Source organism: Bombina bombina, chromosome 3 (genome assembly GCF_027579735.1).
Source record: "Bombina bombina isolate aBomBom1 chromosome 3, aBomBom1.pri, whole genome shotgun sequence".
Taxonomy (NCBI): domain Eukaryota; kingdom Metazoa; phylum Chordata; class Amphibia; order Anura; family Bombinatoridae; genus Bombina; species Bombina bombina.
The window spans coordinates 1,105,589,351-1,105,605,103 of record NC_069501.1 but is presented as its reverse complement, the minus strand read 5'-3'; the positions used below and the strand labels follow the sequence as shown (position 1 = coordinate 1,105,605,103).

Below are 15,753 nucleotides of genomic sequence, written 5' to 3'. Positions count from 1 at the left end.
AGACTTATTTTTTTGTGGATTTAGTTTTTAAAACAGGAAATGGCTTTTTTTATCCCTCCCTTTCTAGTGACTCTTCTGTGGTCTCCCACATCTTGGGTATTTCTATCCCATACGTCACTAGCACATGGAGTCTTGCCAATTACATGAAAGAAAACATAATTTATGTAAGAACTTAACTGATAAATTTCATTTCTTTCATATTGGCAAGAGTCCATGAGGCCCACCCTTTTTATGGTGGTTATGATTTTTGTATAAAAAGCACAATTATATTTTCAGTTCCTCTCTTTGTATGCTTTTTTTGCTTTTTCACCCCACTACTTGGCTATTTGTTAATTGAATTGTGAGTGTGGTGAGGGGTGTATTTATAGGCTTTTTAGGTTTGGGAAACTTTGCCCCTCCTGGTAGGATTGTATATCCCATACGTCACTAGCTCATGGACTCTTGCCAATATGAAAGAAATTAATTTATCAGGTAATTTCTTACATAAATTGTTTTTTTCTGAGAAGGTCATTGATACTATGCTTCAGGCCTGTTACTCGTAAGATTTACCATATGCTATGGTGTAAATACCTGTATTGGTGCGAATCGAAGAGTTTTTCTTGGAGTGGGGTGAGAGTTCCTCACATTCTGTGTTTTCTTCAGGAGGGCCGGGAGAAAGGGTTGTCAGTCAGTATTCTGAAGGGTCAGATTTTTGCACTGTCTATTCTTTTGCACAAACGTCTGGCTGATCTGCCAGATGTTCAGTCTTTTGTTTAGGCCTTGGTCAGAATCAGGCCTGTGTTTAAACCTGTTGCTCCTCCTTGGAGCTTTAACCTTGTTCTGAAAGTTTTGAAGCAGGCTCGGTTTGAGCCTATGCGTTCGGTTGATTTTAAGTTATCGTGGAATGTTTTTTTTTCTACTGGTTTCGTCTGCTCGCAGAGTTTCTGAACTTTCGGCTTTGTAGTGTGATTCCCCTTACCCGATTTTTCATGTGGATAAGGCGGTCCTTCGTACTAAATTGGGATTTCTTCCCAAAGTGGTGTCGGATAGTAATATCAATCAAGAAATTGTTGTTCCTTCATTTTGTCCGAAACCACATTCTCATAAGGAACGTTTGTTATACAACCTGGACTTTGTGCGTGCTCTAAAATTTTATCTACATGCAACTAAAGATTTAAATGGAACGAGTTCACAGCATAACTTTTGAGAAATAAGAACCTGGCCACCAGGAGGAGGCAAAGACAACCCAGCCAAAGGCTTAAATACTCCTCCCACTCCCCTCATCCCCCAGCCATTCTTTGCCTTAAGTCCCAGGATGATGGCTGAGAAGTGTCAGAATTTTAAATTTTTGTTTTTTTGTCTCTTATGGAGGGTAGTACTCTTCGGCATGGGACAGGAGTTTTAAGTAGTGTCAGTCTCTGTGAGGGCTGGGATGAAAGTTAGAGTCCGGAGATGCAGGGAGATTCTTTCTGCGAAACCATCCCAACTCATATTAACAGCTCCTCAAGCAATCGGCGTTGTTTAACTTTGCTCCGCTTCCTGCTTTGTTCTCAAGTCCATGGCAGAGGCGATGCTACTATTCGTCACACTTGAAAGGCCGTGTTCCTGTTCCACGGCGTAGATTCCAGTAAGATTGTTTCATTTTACTTTATCGTCAATGCACTGTAATGTGAATGTTTTCCCGAGAGGCTACCACACCTTTGGCGGGTCTAACTGTATTACATAATGGTCTCAGTAAATCTCTGTTAGTATCTTGGAATCAAGTGTTAATATCTCTTGAGGGGAGTTATTGAACAGGGGGGTTTATAATCATGTTTATGTGATTCAACCTGCTTGTGTGTGATGTTTATGGGCTCATCGTTGGAACTTTGAGGCCTTTGGATATGACGCAGTCTATTAGTTGGGTACGGTTCAACTTGTGTTCGGACGTGGTTACGCTCCGTTCCCCATTTCCGCATTCCTGACCGTGTGGCGAAGGAGATATTCTAGTCCGCAGGGGTCTGGTCATAGGAGGTGGTGAGTGCCCCAGCTATTGTGGGTGTTAGGTGCCGTTTTTGTTTTAATACTTTAGTCCATATTAATATTTCTTCTATCCAGTTATGGAGGATTCTGATGCTGAGACTGCTATTTCCAGATTCAGTTATAGTGGAATCTGATAACGAGACTATTTTAATTTCAGATTCTGTGTCCGGTGATGACTTCGGATTAGCCTCGTTGACACATGTTGACCAATTTTGTTCCGTATGCCATATGAGAGCGCCTGGGTCCTCTGCCTCTGGGGGGGGGCCCCCGTCCTCTTGGGGGGGGCCCCCGTCCTCTGGGGGGGGGGGCCCCATCCTTTGCCTCTGGGGGTAGCCCCCCCGTCCTCCGCCTCTGGGGGGAGCCCCCCGTCCTCCGCCTCTGGGGGGAGCCCCCCCGTCCTCCGCCTCTGGGGGGGGGCCCCCCGTCCTTCGCCTCTGGGGGGAGCCCCCCCGTCCTCCGCCTCTGGGGGGGGCCCCCCGTCCTTCGCCTCTGGGGGGGGCCCCCCGTCCTCCGCCTCTGGGGGGGCCCCCCCGTCCTTCGCCTCTGGGGGGCCCCCCCGTCCTCCGCCTCTGGGGGGGGGGCCCGTCCTCCGCCTCTGGGGGGGGGCCCCGTCCAGGAGGCGAGTTCCCTACCAATTCATACCTTTACACATGCAGGTAACCCAGTTTTTGGTTTCTCCATGCGCGGTGGCGTGTTCTCCCACCCCCGAGGTTGCAGCACGTTTTTGCTTCCAGGTAATGTTAGCGATGGTCCGTCTGCAGAGTCCAGACGTAGTGCCCTGTTGCCACTGGTTGAATTGTTTGGCCTTCAGTTTTTAGGCTCCTGCATGGTCCTATGGGGCCTGATCCAACAGCTTGTATGGATAGCTGTCCAGGTTGCGGAATGTTTTGTATTTTGAAACCTATTGCAGCTTTTGGCACCTTTAAAGTGGTACATGTCGGCGCTTTCTAGTGTATCTCGATATGGCTCTTACTCTAGGCCCCGTAAGGTCTGTCTGAGTTATGAGACCTTGGGTCTTCTTCCATTGTCCCAGGTGGGTTAGATCTCCTTTTGGGTATCTGTGTTCCGGACGTTGGTTGATCCTGGTGGGGGACTTGTTTAGCTTGGGTTTTTCCGGAGCTGGGAAGGTTTAGCAACTTTTCTCTCCCCTCTCTCCCCTGTGTCCTCTGCCTGTGTGGAGGTGATGGGCAGACTAGCCCTGCTAGTAGGGTTTTGGGAACGTTGAGGTTTCCCTTCTGTTGTCCTATGGACTTGTGAAGTCTCTCTATTTGACTTCTAGCCTTGCTCCTTGGAGAGTTGGACTTTATCTAGGGGTGGTTCCTTCATTTGGTCGGAGCTTTCGAGTTCTCTGCGCTGTCTGTTTTTTCTGCATATGCTCCATTCCTTTTGTCTGGCTTTTTGGCCAGTCGGGATGTTTAGTTCCAGGGTATAGTTGCCTGAACTATTAGGTACCCGGACCTGTTTTTTCTTCCATTTTTCCTCTTTCGGGGGCTTCGCTCCTGTCCCAGTTTTTAGGTTGTTTGGATCTCAGGGATGGTCAGTATGTTCCACGGTGGTGGGAACTGGTGCTATGTCCATGCTCCATCTACCTGACTGGGTCAGGGTCGGCCTGGCCTATCGTAGTATTTATTACTCCTTGCCACAGAGTAAGTCGTATCATCTTGGGTTAGCTGGGTGGATTCTCTGCTCTGCAGGTGAATGGGTTGGTTGTGCCTCTGTTGGGTGAACTACTTGTGTGGGGGTCCATTCTAGGACATTTGCGGAAGTTTTTTCTTCCTGTTTAGCCGGTGGCTTAGGGCCTTAGGAAGGTTATTGCCCTTCTGGCCTCTTCCTTTTTTCTTTAAGGGTTATTCGCTTCTTGAGAGACAGAGTCCTTACTAGGGGCTTCTCCTGGTCAGGAAGTGGAAGGTTTCACCTGGAATCTTGCTGGTTCCATGGCTGACTTGTTTTGATAGATACTTGGGTCTATGGCCTTGTCTGTTTTCTGGGATGGCTTTGCGATCTTGACGCTTGTTCCTGTACCAGTTTCGGGATCTTTGTTCCCTTGTATTGGTGGTCCAGCAGGGTCTGCATGTCAGGATGCCTGAGCGGTCTATGATCAAGGTATCCTTTGGGGTGTGTGAGCTTGCTGTGTCTATTCTGATAGCTCAGTCTGCTAGGATTTGGGTTTTCTTTCATGTAATTGGCAAGAGTCCATGAGCTAGTGACGTATGGGATATACATTCCTACCAGGAGGGGCAAAGTTTCCCAAACCTCAAAATGCCTATAAATACACCCCTCACCACACCCACAAATCAGTTTTACAAACTTTGCCTCCTATGGAGGTGGTGAAGTAAGTTTGTGCTAGATTCTACGTTGATATGCGCTCCACAGCAGGTTGGAGCCCGGTTTTCCTCTCAGCGTGCAGTGAATGTCAGAGGGATGTGAGGAGAGTATTGCCTATTTGAATTCAATGATCTCCTTCTACGGGGTCTATTTCATAGGTTCTCTGTTATCGGTCGTAGAGATTCATCTCTTACCTCCCTTTTCAGATCGACGATATACTCTTATATATACCATTACCTCTGCTGATTCTCGTTTCAGTACTGGTTTGGCTTTCTACTACATGTAGATGAGTGTCCTGAGGTAAGTAAGTCTTATTTTCTGTGACACTCTAAGCTATGTTTGGGCACTTTTATATAAAGTTCTAAATATATGTATTCAAACATTTATTTGCCTTGACTCAGGATGTTCAACGTTCCTTATTTCAGACAGTCAGTTTCATATTTGGGATAATGCATATGAATAAATCAATCATTTTTTTTTTTTTTCGTACCTTAAAATTTGACTTTTTTCCCTGTGGGCTGTTAGGCTCGCGGGGGCTGAAAATGCTTCATTTTATTGCGTCATTCTTGGCGCGGACTTTTTTGCGCCAAAAGTGTCGGCGTTCCGGATGTGGGCGTCAGTATTGTCTCCACATTATTATTATTATTATTATTATTATTTATTGCTTCTGGTTGCTAGATGCTTGTTCACTGGCATTTTTTCCCATTCCTGAAACTGTCATTTAAGGAATTTGATCAATTTTGCTTTATATGTTGTTTTTTCTATTACATATTGCAAGATGTCCCAGATTGACACTGAGTCAGAAGATACTTCTGGAAAAACGCTGCTTGGTGCTGGATCTACCAAAGTTAAGTGTATCTGCTGCAAACTTGTGGTATCTGTTCCTCCAGCTGTTTGTAATGAATGTCATGACAAACTTGTTAATGCAGATATTTCCTTTAGTAATGTTACATTACCTGTTGCTGTTCCGTCAACATCTAATTCTCAGAGTGTTCCTGTTAATATAAGAGATTTTGTTTCTAAATCCATTAAGAAGGCTATGTCTGTTATTCCTCCTTCTAGTAAACGTAAAAGGTCTTTTAAAACTTCTCATTTTTCAGATGAATTTTTAAATGAACATCATCATTCTGATTCTGATAATGGTTCCTCTGGTTCAGAGGATTCTGTCTCAGAGGTTGATGCTGATAAATCTTCATATTTATTTCAAATGGAATTTATTCGTTCCTTACTTAAAGAAGTCTTAATTGCATTAGAAATAGAGGATTCTGGTCCTCTTGATACTAAATCTAAACGTTTAAATAAGGTTTTTAAATCTCTTGTAGTTATTCCAGAAGTTTTTCCTGTCCCTGATGCTATTTCTGAGGTAATCTCCAGGGAATGGAATAATTTGGGTAATTCATTTACTCCTTCTAAACGTTTTAAGCAATTATATCCTGTGCCATCTGACAAATTAGAATTTTGGGACAAAATCCCTAAAGTTGATGGGGCTGTCTCTACTCTTGCTAAACGTACTACTATTCCTACGGCAGATAGTACTTCCTTTAAGGATCCTTTAGATAGGAAGATTGAATCCTTTCTAAGAAAAGCTCATTTATGTTCAGGTAATCTTCTTAGACCTGCTATATCTTTAGCGGATGTTGCTGCAGCTTCAACTTTTTGGTTAGAAGCTTTAGCGCAACAAGTAACAGATCATAATTCTCATAGCATTGTTAATCTTCTTCAACATGCTAATAACTTTATTTGTGATGCCATCTTTGATATCATTAGAGTTGATGTCAGGTATATGTCTCTAGCTATTTTAGCTAGAAGAGCTTTATGGCTTAAAACTTGGAATGCTGATATGTCTTCTAAGTCAACTTTGCTTTCCCTTTCTTTCCAGGGTAATAAATTATTTGGTTCTCAGTTGGATTCTATTATCTCAACTGTTACTGGAGGGAAAGCAACTTTTTTACCACAGGATAAAAGGTCTAAAGGTAAATTTAGGTCTAATAATCGTTTTCGTTCCTTTCGTCACAATAAGGAACAAAAGCCTGATCCTTCACCCACAGGAGCGGTATCAGTTTGGAAACCATCTCCAGTCTGGAATAAATCCAAGCCTTTCAGAAAATCAAAGCCAGCTCCCAAGTCCACATGAAGGTGCGGCCCTCATTCCAGCCCAGCTGGTAGGGGGCAGATTACAATTTTTCAAAGAAATTTGGATCAATTCAATTCACAATCTAAGATAAGGCCTCCTGCAAAGAGATTTTTTCTTTCCCGTGTCCCAGTAAATCCAGCGAAGGCTCAAGCATTTCTAAAATGTGTTTCAGATCTAGAGTTGGCTGGAGTAATTATGCCAGTTCCAGTTCTGGAACAGGGGCTGGGGTTTTATTCAAATCTCTTCATTGTACCAAAGAAGGAGAATTCCTTCAGACCAGTTCTGGATCTAAAAATATTGAATCGTTATGTAAGGATACCAACATTCAAAATGGTAACTATAAGGACTATCCTGCCTTTTGTTCAGCAAGGGCATTATATGTCCACAATAGATTTACAGGATGCATATTTGCATATTCCGATTCATCCAGATCACTATCAGTTTCTGAGATTCTCTTTCCTAGACAAGCATTACCAGTTTGTGGCTCTGCCGTTTGGCCTAGCAACAGCTCCAAGAATTTTTACAAAGGTTCTCGGTGCCCTTCTGTCTGTAATCAGAGAACAGGGTATTGTGGTATTTCCTTATTTGGACGATATCTTGGTACTTGCTCAGTCTTCACATTTAGCAGAATCTCATACGAATCGACTTGTGTTGTTTCTTCAAGATCATGGTTGGAGGATCAATTTACCGAAAAGTTCATTGATTCCTCAGACAAGGGTAACCTTTTTAGGTTTCCAGATATATTCAGTGTCCATGACTCTGTCTTTGACTGACGAGACGTCTAAAATTGATCTCAGCTTGTCGAAACCTTCAATCACAATCATTCCCTTCAGTAGCCTTATGCATGGAAATTCTAGGTCTTATGACTGCTGCATCGGACGCGATTCCCTTTGCTCGTTTTCACATGCGACCTCTTCAGCTCTGTATGCTGAACCAGTGGTGCAGGGATTACACAAAGATATCTCAATTAATATCTTTAAAATCGATTGTACGACACTCTCTGACGTGGTGGACAGATCACCATCGTTTAGTTCAGGGGGCTTCTTTTGTTCTTCCGACCTGGACTGTAATTTCAACAGATGCAAGTCTGACAGGTTGGGGAGCTGTTTGGGGGTCTCTGACAGCACAAGGGGTTTGGGAATCTCAGGAGGTGAGATTACCAATCAATATTTTGGAACTCCGTGCAATTTTCAGAGCTCTTCAGTCTTGGCCTCTTCTAAAGAGAGAATCGTTCATTTGTTTTCAGACAGACAATGTCACAACTGTGGCATACATCAATCATCAAGGAGGGACTCACAGTCCTCTGGCCATGAAAGAAGTATCTCGAATTCTGGTATGGGCGGAATCCAGCTCCTGTCTAGTTTCTGCGGTTCATATCCCAGGTATAGACAATTGGGAAGCGGATTATCTCAGTCGCCAAACGTTACATCCGGGCGAATGGTCTCTTCACCCAGAGGTATTTCTTCAGATTGTTCAAATGTGGGGACTTCCAGAAATAGATCTGATGGCCTCTCATCTAAACAAGAAATTTCCCAGGTATCTGTCCAGATCCAGGGATCCTCAAGCGGAAGCAGTGGATGCATTGTCACTTCCTTGGAAGTATCATCCTGCCTATATCTTTCCGCCTCTAGTTCTTCTTCCAAGAGTAATCTCCACGATTCTGAAGGAATGCTCGTTTGTTCTGCTGGTAGCTCCAGCATGGCCTCACAGGTTTTGGTATGCGGATCTTGTCCGGATGGCCTCTTGCCAACCGTGGACTCTTCCGTTAAGACCAGACCTTCTGTCGCAAGGTCCTTTTTTCCATCAGGATCTCAAATCCTTAAATTTAAAGGTATGGAGATTGAACGCTTGATTCTTAGTCAAAGAGGTTTCTCTGACTCTGTGATTAATACTATGTTACAGGCTCCTAAATCCGTATCTAGGGAGATATATTATAGAGTCTGGAAGACTTATATTTCTTGGTGTCTTTCTCATCATTTTTCCTGGCATTCTTTTAGAATTCCGAGAATTTTACAGTTTCTTCAGGATGGTTTGGATAAAGGTTTGTCTGCAAGTTCCTTGAAAGGACAAATCTCTGCTCTTTCTGTTCTTTTTCACAGAAAGATTGCTAATCTTCCTGATATTCATTGTTTTGTACAAGCTTTGATTCGTATAAAACCTGTCATTAAGTCAATTTCTCCTCCTTGGAGTTTGAATTTGGTTCTGGGGGCTCTTCAAGCTCCTCCGTTTGAACCTATGCATTCATTGGACATTAAATTACTTTCTTGGAAAGTTTTGTTCCTTTTGGCCATCTCTTCTGCCAGAAGAGTTTCTGAATTATCTGCTCTTTCTTGTGAGTCTCCTTTTCTGATTTTTCATCAGGATAAGGCGGTGTTGCGAACTTCTTTTAAATTTTTACCTAAGGTTGTGAATTCTAACAACATTAGTAGAGAAATTGTGGTTCCTTCATTATGGTTTAGGTGAGTGAAGTATAAAACTTTTTTGCGCTGCCTAATGGGGTAAGCCTTTTACTCCTAGGATATTTTCCCCAAAAAATATCTTACTTAGGTGTACAGGAGAGGTTTTGGAAATTTTTGGAGTGTAGGCGCAAGTGAATGCTTTTACCCCTGTCTTGATTATTCAGTATCCTTATCTAAGGGAATTGTATAAAAGATTTGTATAAAAGATTTGACACTTGTTTAAATAACAAATATATTTATTTGAAAAATAAGAAAAAAATCTCTTTAAAAATTCCAATATGGACTTTGTGACACGTGGTTTACAAGTTCTAATATGTCTTGTAACTAATAAGTGAAGTCTATGACTTGTGTTACAAGATTAATGGTATAGATGTATAGTAACAATATGTTTGGTAATGATATGTTTAGTGACAATATGTTCATAAGAAATATAATGAAACAACCTATGTGTTGGGAAAATGTTTTGAAAATAGGACTCGTTAGAGTGTTGTACCTAGTGCATTGAAAACCTAGTACACAGTCTAAAAAGTCAAATTTATGTTTGTAGAGTTTTGCTATTGCCAATATTTCTTGTTTTACTATATATATAGAAAACTATTCTTGGTGCTTGTTCCTGGTATCAGCAATTATTAGCTTTCACACAAATCACTGTCATATGAGAGAGGAAAGGAAAATGTTTGGACATTTGTTGCTTAAAATCTTACAAATATTTGTTGCTTGAAGTCTTACAAATATTTCATAAAACATATATTGCTAAAAATGTAAAAATGTATATTTACGGTTAAAACTGTATTTCTGCAATTATAAAACATATATTGCCAAAAGTGTAAAACTGTATATTTACGGTTAAAACTGTATTTCTGCAATTTTAAACTTGCTAGTAGTCGGCCGACTATTGTATGGCAATTTAAATTGCACAGGAATTTTTTTGTATTCTTTGGTAACTCAGTATCAATATTAAAAGAAAAAGAAAAACCACCGGTGGATTTGTTGTTTAAAAGTCGTTTTCTTAAAAGCTTTTTTTTTTTGATAATTTGTGTCGGTTTATATTGGACACTCCTATTTGCGCCAGTATCCTTGAGTGTTAAACACTGTCAATATGTGTTGAGATAAGAACTATAATGACCAAAGCTCTACGGTCTAGGGAAGTATTAGAGTAAGGAGCGTTAAGACTTACTGTACTCCTAACCGATTCTGGAGCCTGGTTCGAGTTGTTGTGCTCTTTTTTGCTGGAGGATGTCGAGTTCCGCTGACTGTGTGCAGCTCCGTTTCCCTCTTGATGTGGGTAGTCTTTGTAACGGTCTGTTGGTATAGACCGAAGTGCTGGAGTTGATACAAATTGGAAGTGTTTTTCTTTGAAGGCTTTGATCCGTCTTTTACCGCTTATCCAAAAAGCGGGAGGTGTAAAAAAACTGGGCTTTTATCAGGTATTGTTTATAGCCTCAGTAGGTGAAATCTTTTCTTTGTTAGTACCACAGTATTTCGCTACCAAACATATTGTTACTATACATCTATACCATTAATCTTGTAACACAAGTCATAGACTTCACTTATTAGTTACAAGACATATTAGAACTTGTAAACCACGTGTCACAAAGTCCGTATTGGAATTTTTAAAGAGATTTTTTTCTTATTTTTCAAATAAATATATTTGTTATTTAAACAAGTGTCAAATCTTTTATACAAATCTTTTATACAATTCCCTTAGATAAGGATACTGAATAATCAAGACAGGGGTAAAAGCATTCACTTGCGCCTACACTCCAAAAATTTCCAAAACCTCTCCTGGTTCCTTCATTATGTCCTAATCCTAAGAATTCTAAGGAGAAATCATTGCATTCTTTGGATGTAGTTAGAGCTTTGAAATATTATGTTGAAGCTACTAAGAATTTCCGAAAGACTTCTAGTCTATTTGTTATCGTTTCCGGTTCTAGGAAAGGTCAGAAGGCCTCTGCCATTTCTTTGGCATCTTGGTTGAAATCTTTAATTCATCATGCTTATGTCGAGTCGGGTAAAACTCCGCCTCAAAGGATTACAGCTGATTCTACTAGATCAGTTTCTACTTCCTGGGCGTTTAGGAATGAAGCTTCGGTTGATCAGATTTGCAAAGCAGCAACTTGGTCTTCTTTGCATACTTTTACTAAATTCTACCATTTTGATGTGTTTTCTTCTTCTGAAGCAGTTTTTGGTAGAAAAGTACTTCAGGCAGCTGTTTCAGTTTGATTCTTCTGCTTATAATTTCAGTTTTTTTCATTATAAGATTTAAACTTTATTTTGGGTGTGGATTATTTTCAGCGGAATTGGCTGTCTTTATTTTATCCCTCCCTCTCTAGTGACTCTTGCGTGGAAGATCCACATCTTGGGTAGTCATTATCCCATACGTCACTAGCTCATGGACTCTTGCTAATTACATGAAAGAAAACATAATTTATGTAAGAACTTACCTGATAAATTCATTTCTTTCATATTAGCAAGAGTCCATGAGGCCCACCCTTTTTTTGTGGTGGTTATGATTTTTTTGTATAAAACAGTTATTCCAATTCCTTATTTTTTTATGCTTTCACACTTTTTTCTTATCACCCCACTTCTTGGCTATGCGTTAAACTGATTTGTGGGTGTGGTGAGGGGTGTATTTATAGGCATTTTGAGGTTTGGGAAACTTTGCCCCTCCTGGTAGGAATGTATATCCCATACGTCACTAGCTCATGGACTCTTGCTAATATGAAAGAAATGAATTTATCAGGTAAGTTCTTACATAAATTATGTTTTTCCTTTCTCCTTGCTCCTTTGACAGGAGACAGTTTCCTCTTCCTTCGGGTTCTGAGGGTAATTCTCCTCCTTGGGGGGCCTTGATGGAGGCTTTGTGTTCCCCTTTTTAGGGACCTGTGAATAGGTCTGGAGACTTAGGTTGCCTGGAGCTTGCCCCCTCTCGGAGGCTGTTTTGTGCGGTCTGTTTCTTGATGACTGCTAATGCACTGTGCCTACTCTGCACTGTAGCAAACCGAGGGTTGCAATTTTGATCCCCGGCGAGGTCTACTCAGCCTTCTTCAATAGAGGTTGATAAGATGGGCAGCGTCTTGAGTCTCTCAAGGGGGATTAGCCGTGTGTTACAAGAACATTCATGTTTTAGGTCCCTCTGTGTTCTCAAACTTGGGATTTTGCCTTGGTTTTTTACACGCTCTTTCATGGCCGAATACTTTGGTATTCTATGGGCACGCACTGGAAGGACTTTGCCTCTTTAGTTGCGTTCCATGCTTGCAGGATGTTGGAGAGATGTCTTTTCGGTCTCCTTGCCCGGTATTATTCCGGGTTTTGCCTGGTATAGGCGTGGCCTCCTTCCCTGTTTGGGTTCATTTGGGTCTCTGATTCCTGGGCCCACTCTTGGAGGTGCTTTTTTTTTTGCATTGAGGTACTTTTTGGTTTCCTCGGTCCTCCTTAGTTTTGTTCCCTTTGGGTTTTCGGCTGGTTTACCCTTCATTTGTAAAGGGTGAGTGGTGGGAGACCGGTTGGGCAACGGAGTCTCTTGGTGGACTGTTGGCTCAGTCGAGTCCGTTTGTGGTCTCAAATTTGGCTCTTGACTGGCTGCGAGTCAGTGTCACTGGGGCTTTTCCTTTGAAAAAAATTCCTCTGCTTCGGACGACGACGTGGGATTTTTTTTTTTTGGGTATAGGTTCAGGCCTGGTGCCCTCAGTATGGGCCACCTGTTGTACCCTCCAGTCTTGGCATTCAGTATCCTCTTAAGCTTTGGTATTGTTTTCCCAAAAGTAACTAATGCAGCTGTGGACTCTTTCCATTTAAGAAGAAAAACATAAATTATGCTTACCTGATAATTTTATGTGGGGCGTCCTTATTATTCTTCCGGCACCTTTCACCCTGATATTTCTTCTACTGTTACTTGTTCCTCGTTAGAATAACTTGTGGATGAGGGGAGTGGGAGGAGTATTTAAGCCTTTGGCTGGGTTGTCTTTGCCTCCTCCTGGTGGCCAGGTTCTTATTTCCCAAAAGTAAAAAATGCAGCTGTGGACTCTCCATCAGAAGAAAAGGAAATTATCAGGTAAGCATAATTTGTTTTTCGGCAATCTACTGCCCTGTTAATTGTTTTCACTGGTAACTCTTTCTCTTTGGTTGAGAAGTGTTATCAGGTTAGCTTATGAGACAGCTGAACAATAGCCTCCTGAGAGAATTACAGCTCATTCCACTAGGCCTGTTTCTTCTTTATGGGCTTTCAAAAATTAAACATCTGTGGAGGAAATCTGCAAGGCAGCCATTTGGTCCTCATTGCACACTTTTTCCAAATCCTACAAATTTGATCATTTGGCCTCGGCTGAGGCTTCCTCTGGGAGACAAGTTCTTCAAGTGGTGGTGCCTTCTGTTTAGGTCCGCCTGTCTTGTTCTCCCTCTCTTTCATTCTGTGTCCTCTAGCTTGGGTATTGGTTCCCACTAGTAATTGGAAATTGTGCACTCTCCATGCCATAGTAAAGAAAACAGAATTTATGCTTACCTGATAAATATTTATTTCTGGGTATGGAGAGTTCAGATCCTGCCCTTATTTAATTTAAGAAGGCAATTTTGGTATAAACCTCAGGCACCTTCTATACCCTTGTGTTATCTTCTTTTTCCATTTTCCTTCGGGCCGAATGACTGGGGATTATGTGTAAGGGAAGTGACACTCTTTGTGCTCTTTGTGGCCTCCTGCTGGCCAGGAGTTTAATATCCCTCTAGTAATTGGAAATCGTGGACTCTCCATGCCCAGAAAGAAAGACATTTATCAGGTAAGCATCAATTTTGTTTTTCATTGGCTTGCTCCCAGTAGGGCATTGCTGGTCCTTCAACAAAGGATATCAAGATAATGAAGCAGATTTGAAAATATAAGTACATTTTGAAGGTTTTCTAAAACTGTATGCTCTGTTTGAATTATTAAAGAAAGTTTGATTTTCACATGCCTTTAATTAAAATAAGGAACTAAGGCACTTAGTAACTAAGATGAACATGTAAACATTGATTTTCACTTATAGAGCAAAACAGTAAGTCCCTTTTGAACGGCCTCTTGTGAATGACCTCTCAAGCAACCAATGAATGCATTAATTAGCTTATCTTCTACTCTTTTACAAGTAGTGGGAGAGCCTATAGTGAAACATGACTGTTCCAGGGATTATTAGTGGAGCAATCCATATCATAGTAAGCAGTATAAAAAAATAGTGAACTAAAAAAACAGATATACGTATTTGCAACCGTATACATAGGTGGAAAAATAGCACTTTTAGGGAAGTGAAGTTACTTAGAAGTAAAACTTACTAGTCCATTTTGACAGAAAAATAAAGCAAAATGTGTTTTACTTGTCAGAGACTAGTGAAAATTTGGCAACACACAACATTTTCTGGATCCTGAGTTTTAAACAAACTTGTCAATCCTTGGTTTTAAACCCTTAGGGTGTCATTGATTTTACACAGGCAAAATGCATTATTGTTGGTTTTTCTCATTGAAAACATCACAAAAAATACATTCTATTTTGTTCACACTGTCCTTTTTCAAATTCTTTAGATGAATTAAATTGCTGAATTAATTTGGTGCAATGGTAATGGGAACATTATTAAAACTCTTTTCCAGGTTGCTTTTTTTTTAAAATTATTTTATGAACTGAGTAGTAAAAACTACAGAAAATGCTGCATGTTTAATTTAAAATATGGATATTTTGTTTTTAAGTAAAACTTTACTGTTTTTCTGAATCCCTATGTAAATTGTTCTCTAAAGTTTAATATATTTCTCCAGCGTTTCTTTAAACTGTATTGTAGTAACATTCATATTTAACTTTTCATGATGATGCTTTTTTCTTTCCTCTTGATCTCTCTCTACACCATCCAGTGGAGAGTAAGAAAAGAAGCAATGATGGGACTTGCACAAATCTACAAGAAATATGCACTGCAGGCAGAAGCTGGAAAAGAGTCTGCAAAACAAATCTCATGGATTAAAGATAAACTTCTTCATATATATTACCAAAACAGTATTGATGATAGGTAAGACTCTTTTTAATATTGGGTAAGACTCCCTTTAATATTATTTCTATTTTAAGTTAACCATTACAGTAAATGTTTGAAGGTAGGAAGATTAAGAAGCTGCAGTTGAAATGTGTGATTAATCTTAAAGTGATGGTAAACAAAATCTTTGTATTTCTTTCCCATGACATGGAGAGTCCATCACGTCATTTTAATTACTAGTGGGATATTCAACGTCTGGACAGTAGAAGGAGGCAAAGAGCACCCCAGCAAAGCTGTTAAGTGTAACTGCTTTACCCATAACCCCCAGTCATTCTCTTTGCCTCTGTCAATGGAGGTTGTGCGAAGTTATTGTCTAAAGAATTTAATCCTTTTATGGATTTTAAGGATTGGGGTCTAGCTGTGCCCACGTCATTCTTCTTTGTTGATGCAAAATTTTTAGGCGCAAAGTCACGCCGATTATAACGCGAATCCTGTTACCCTTGGCGACAAAGGTTTTTTTAAAAAAGGGGGGTGGTTGTAACCAAGCGCTGCCTGAGATATAACCCTAAGCTGTGCACAAGAGTGGTCCTAACTAACCCCCAAAAAAGTTAATTGACAATGAGAATATTGTGTACAGCGCCAAAGGCTAAGGATAGGAAGTGACAGAACGATAAGGGCACTCAGAGAGGTGTGAGAATGTCAGCTGAGTAGGATTAGTGTAATAGTGACAATATCAGGAGCACTCAGAGGTGTATGAGAATGTCAGCTGAGTAAGATTAATGTAATAGTAGCAATATCAGCAGTGGATAAGTGTTCATCATGTTAAAAAATCAGCAGTAGAAAAGATTGTTCATGTTTA

General features: G+C 40.8%; 1 protein-coding gene across 1 annotated transcript in view; it reads left to right on the top strand.

Annotated features, from left to right (window-relative positions):
- PDS5B (PDS5 cohesin associated factor B) overlaps positions 1 to 15,753 on the top strand; it is an 890,287-nt gene that overhangs the window by 394,848 nt on the left and 479,686 nt on the right. Inside the window, exon 12 of the mRNA XM_053708457.1 lies at positions 14,782 to 14,933. Coding sequence (XP_053564432.1) covers positions 14,782 to 14,933 — 152 coding nt within the window. The remainder of the gene's footprint in view (positions 1 to 14,781; positions 14,934 to 15,753) is intronic.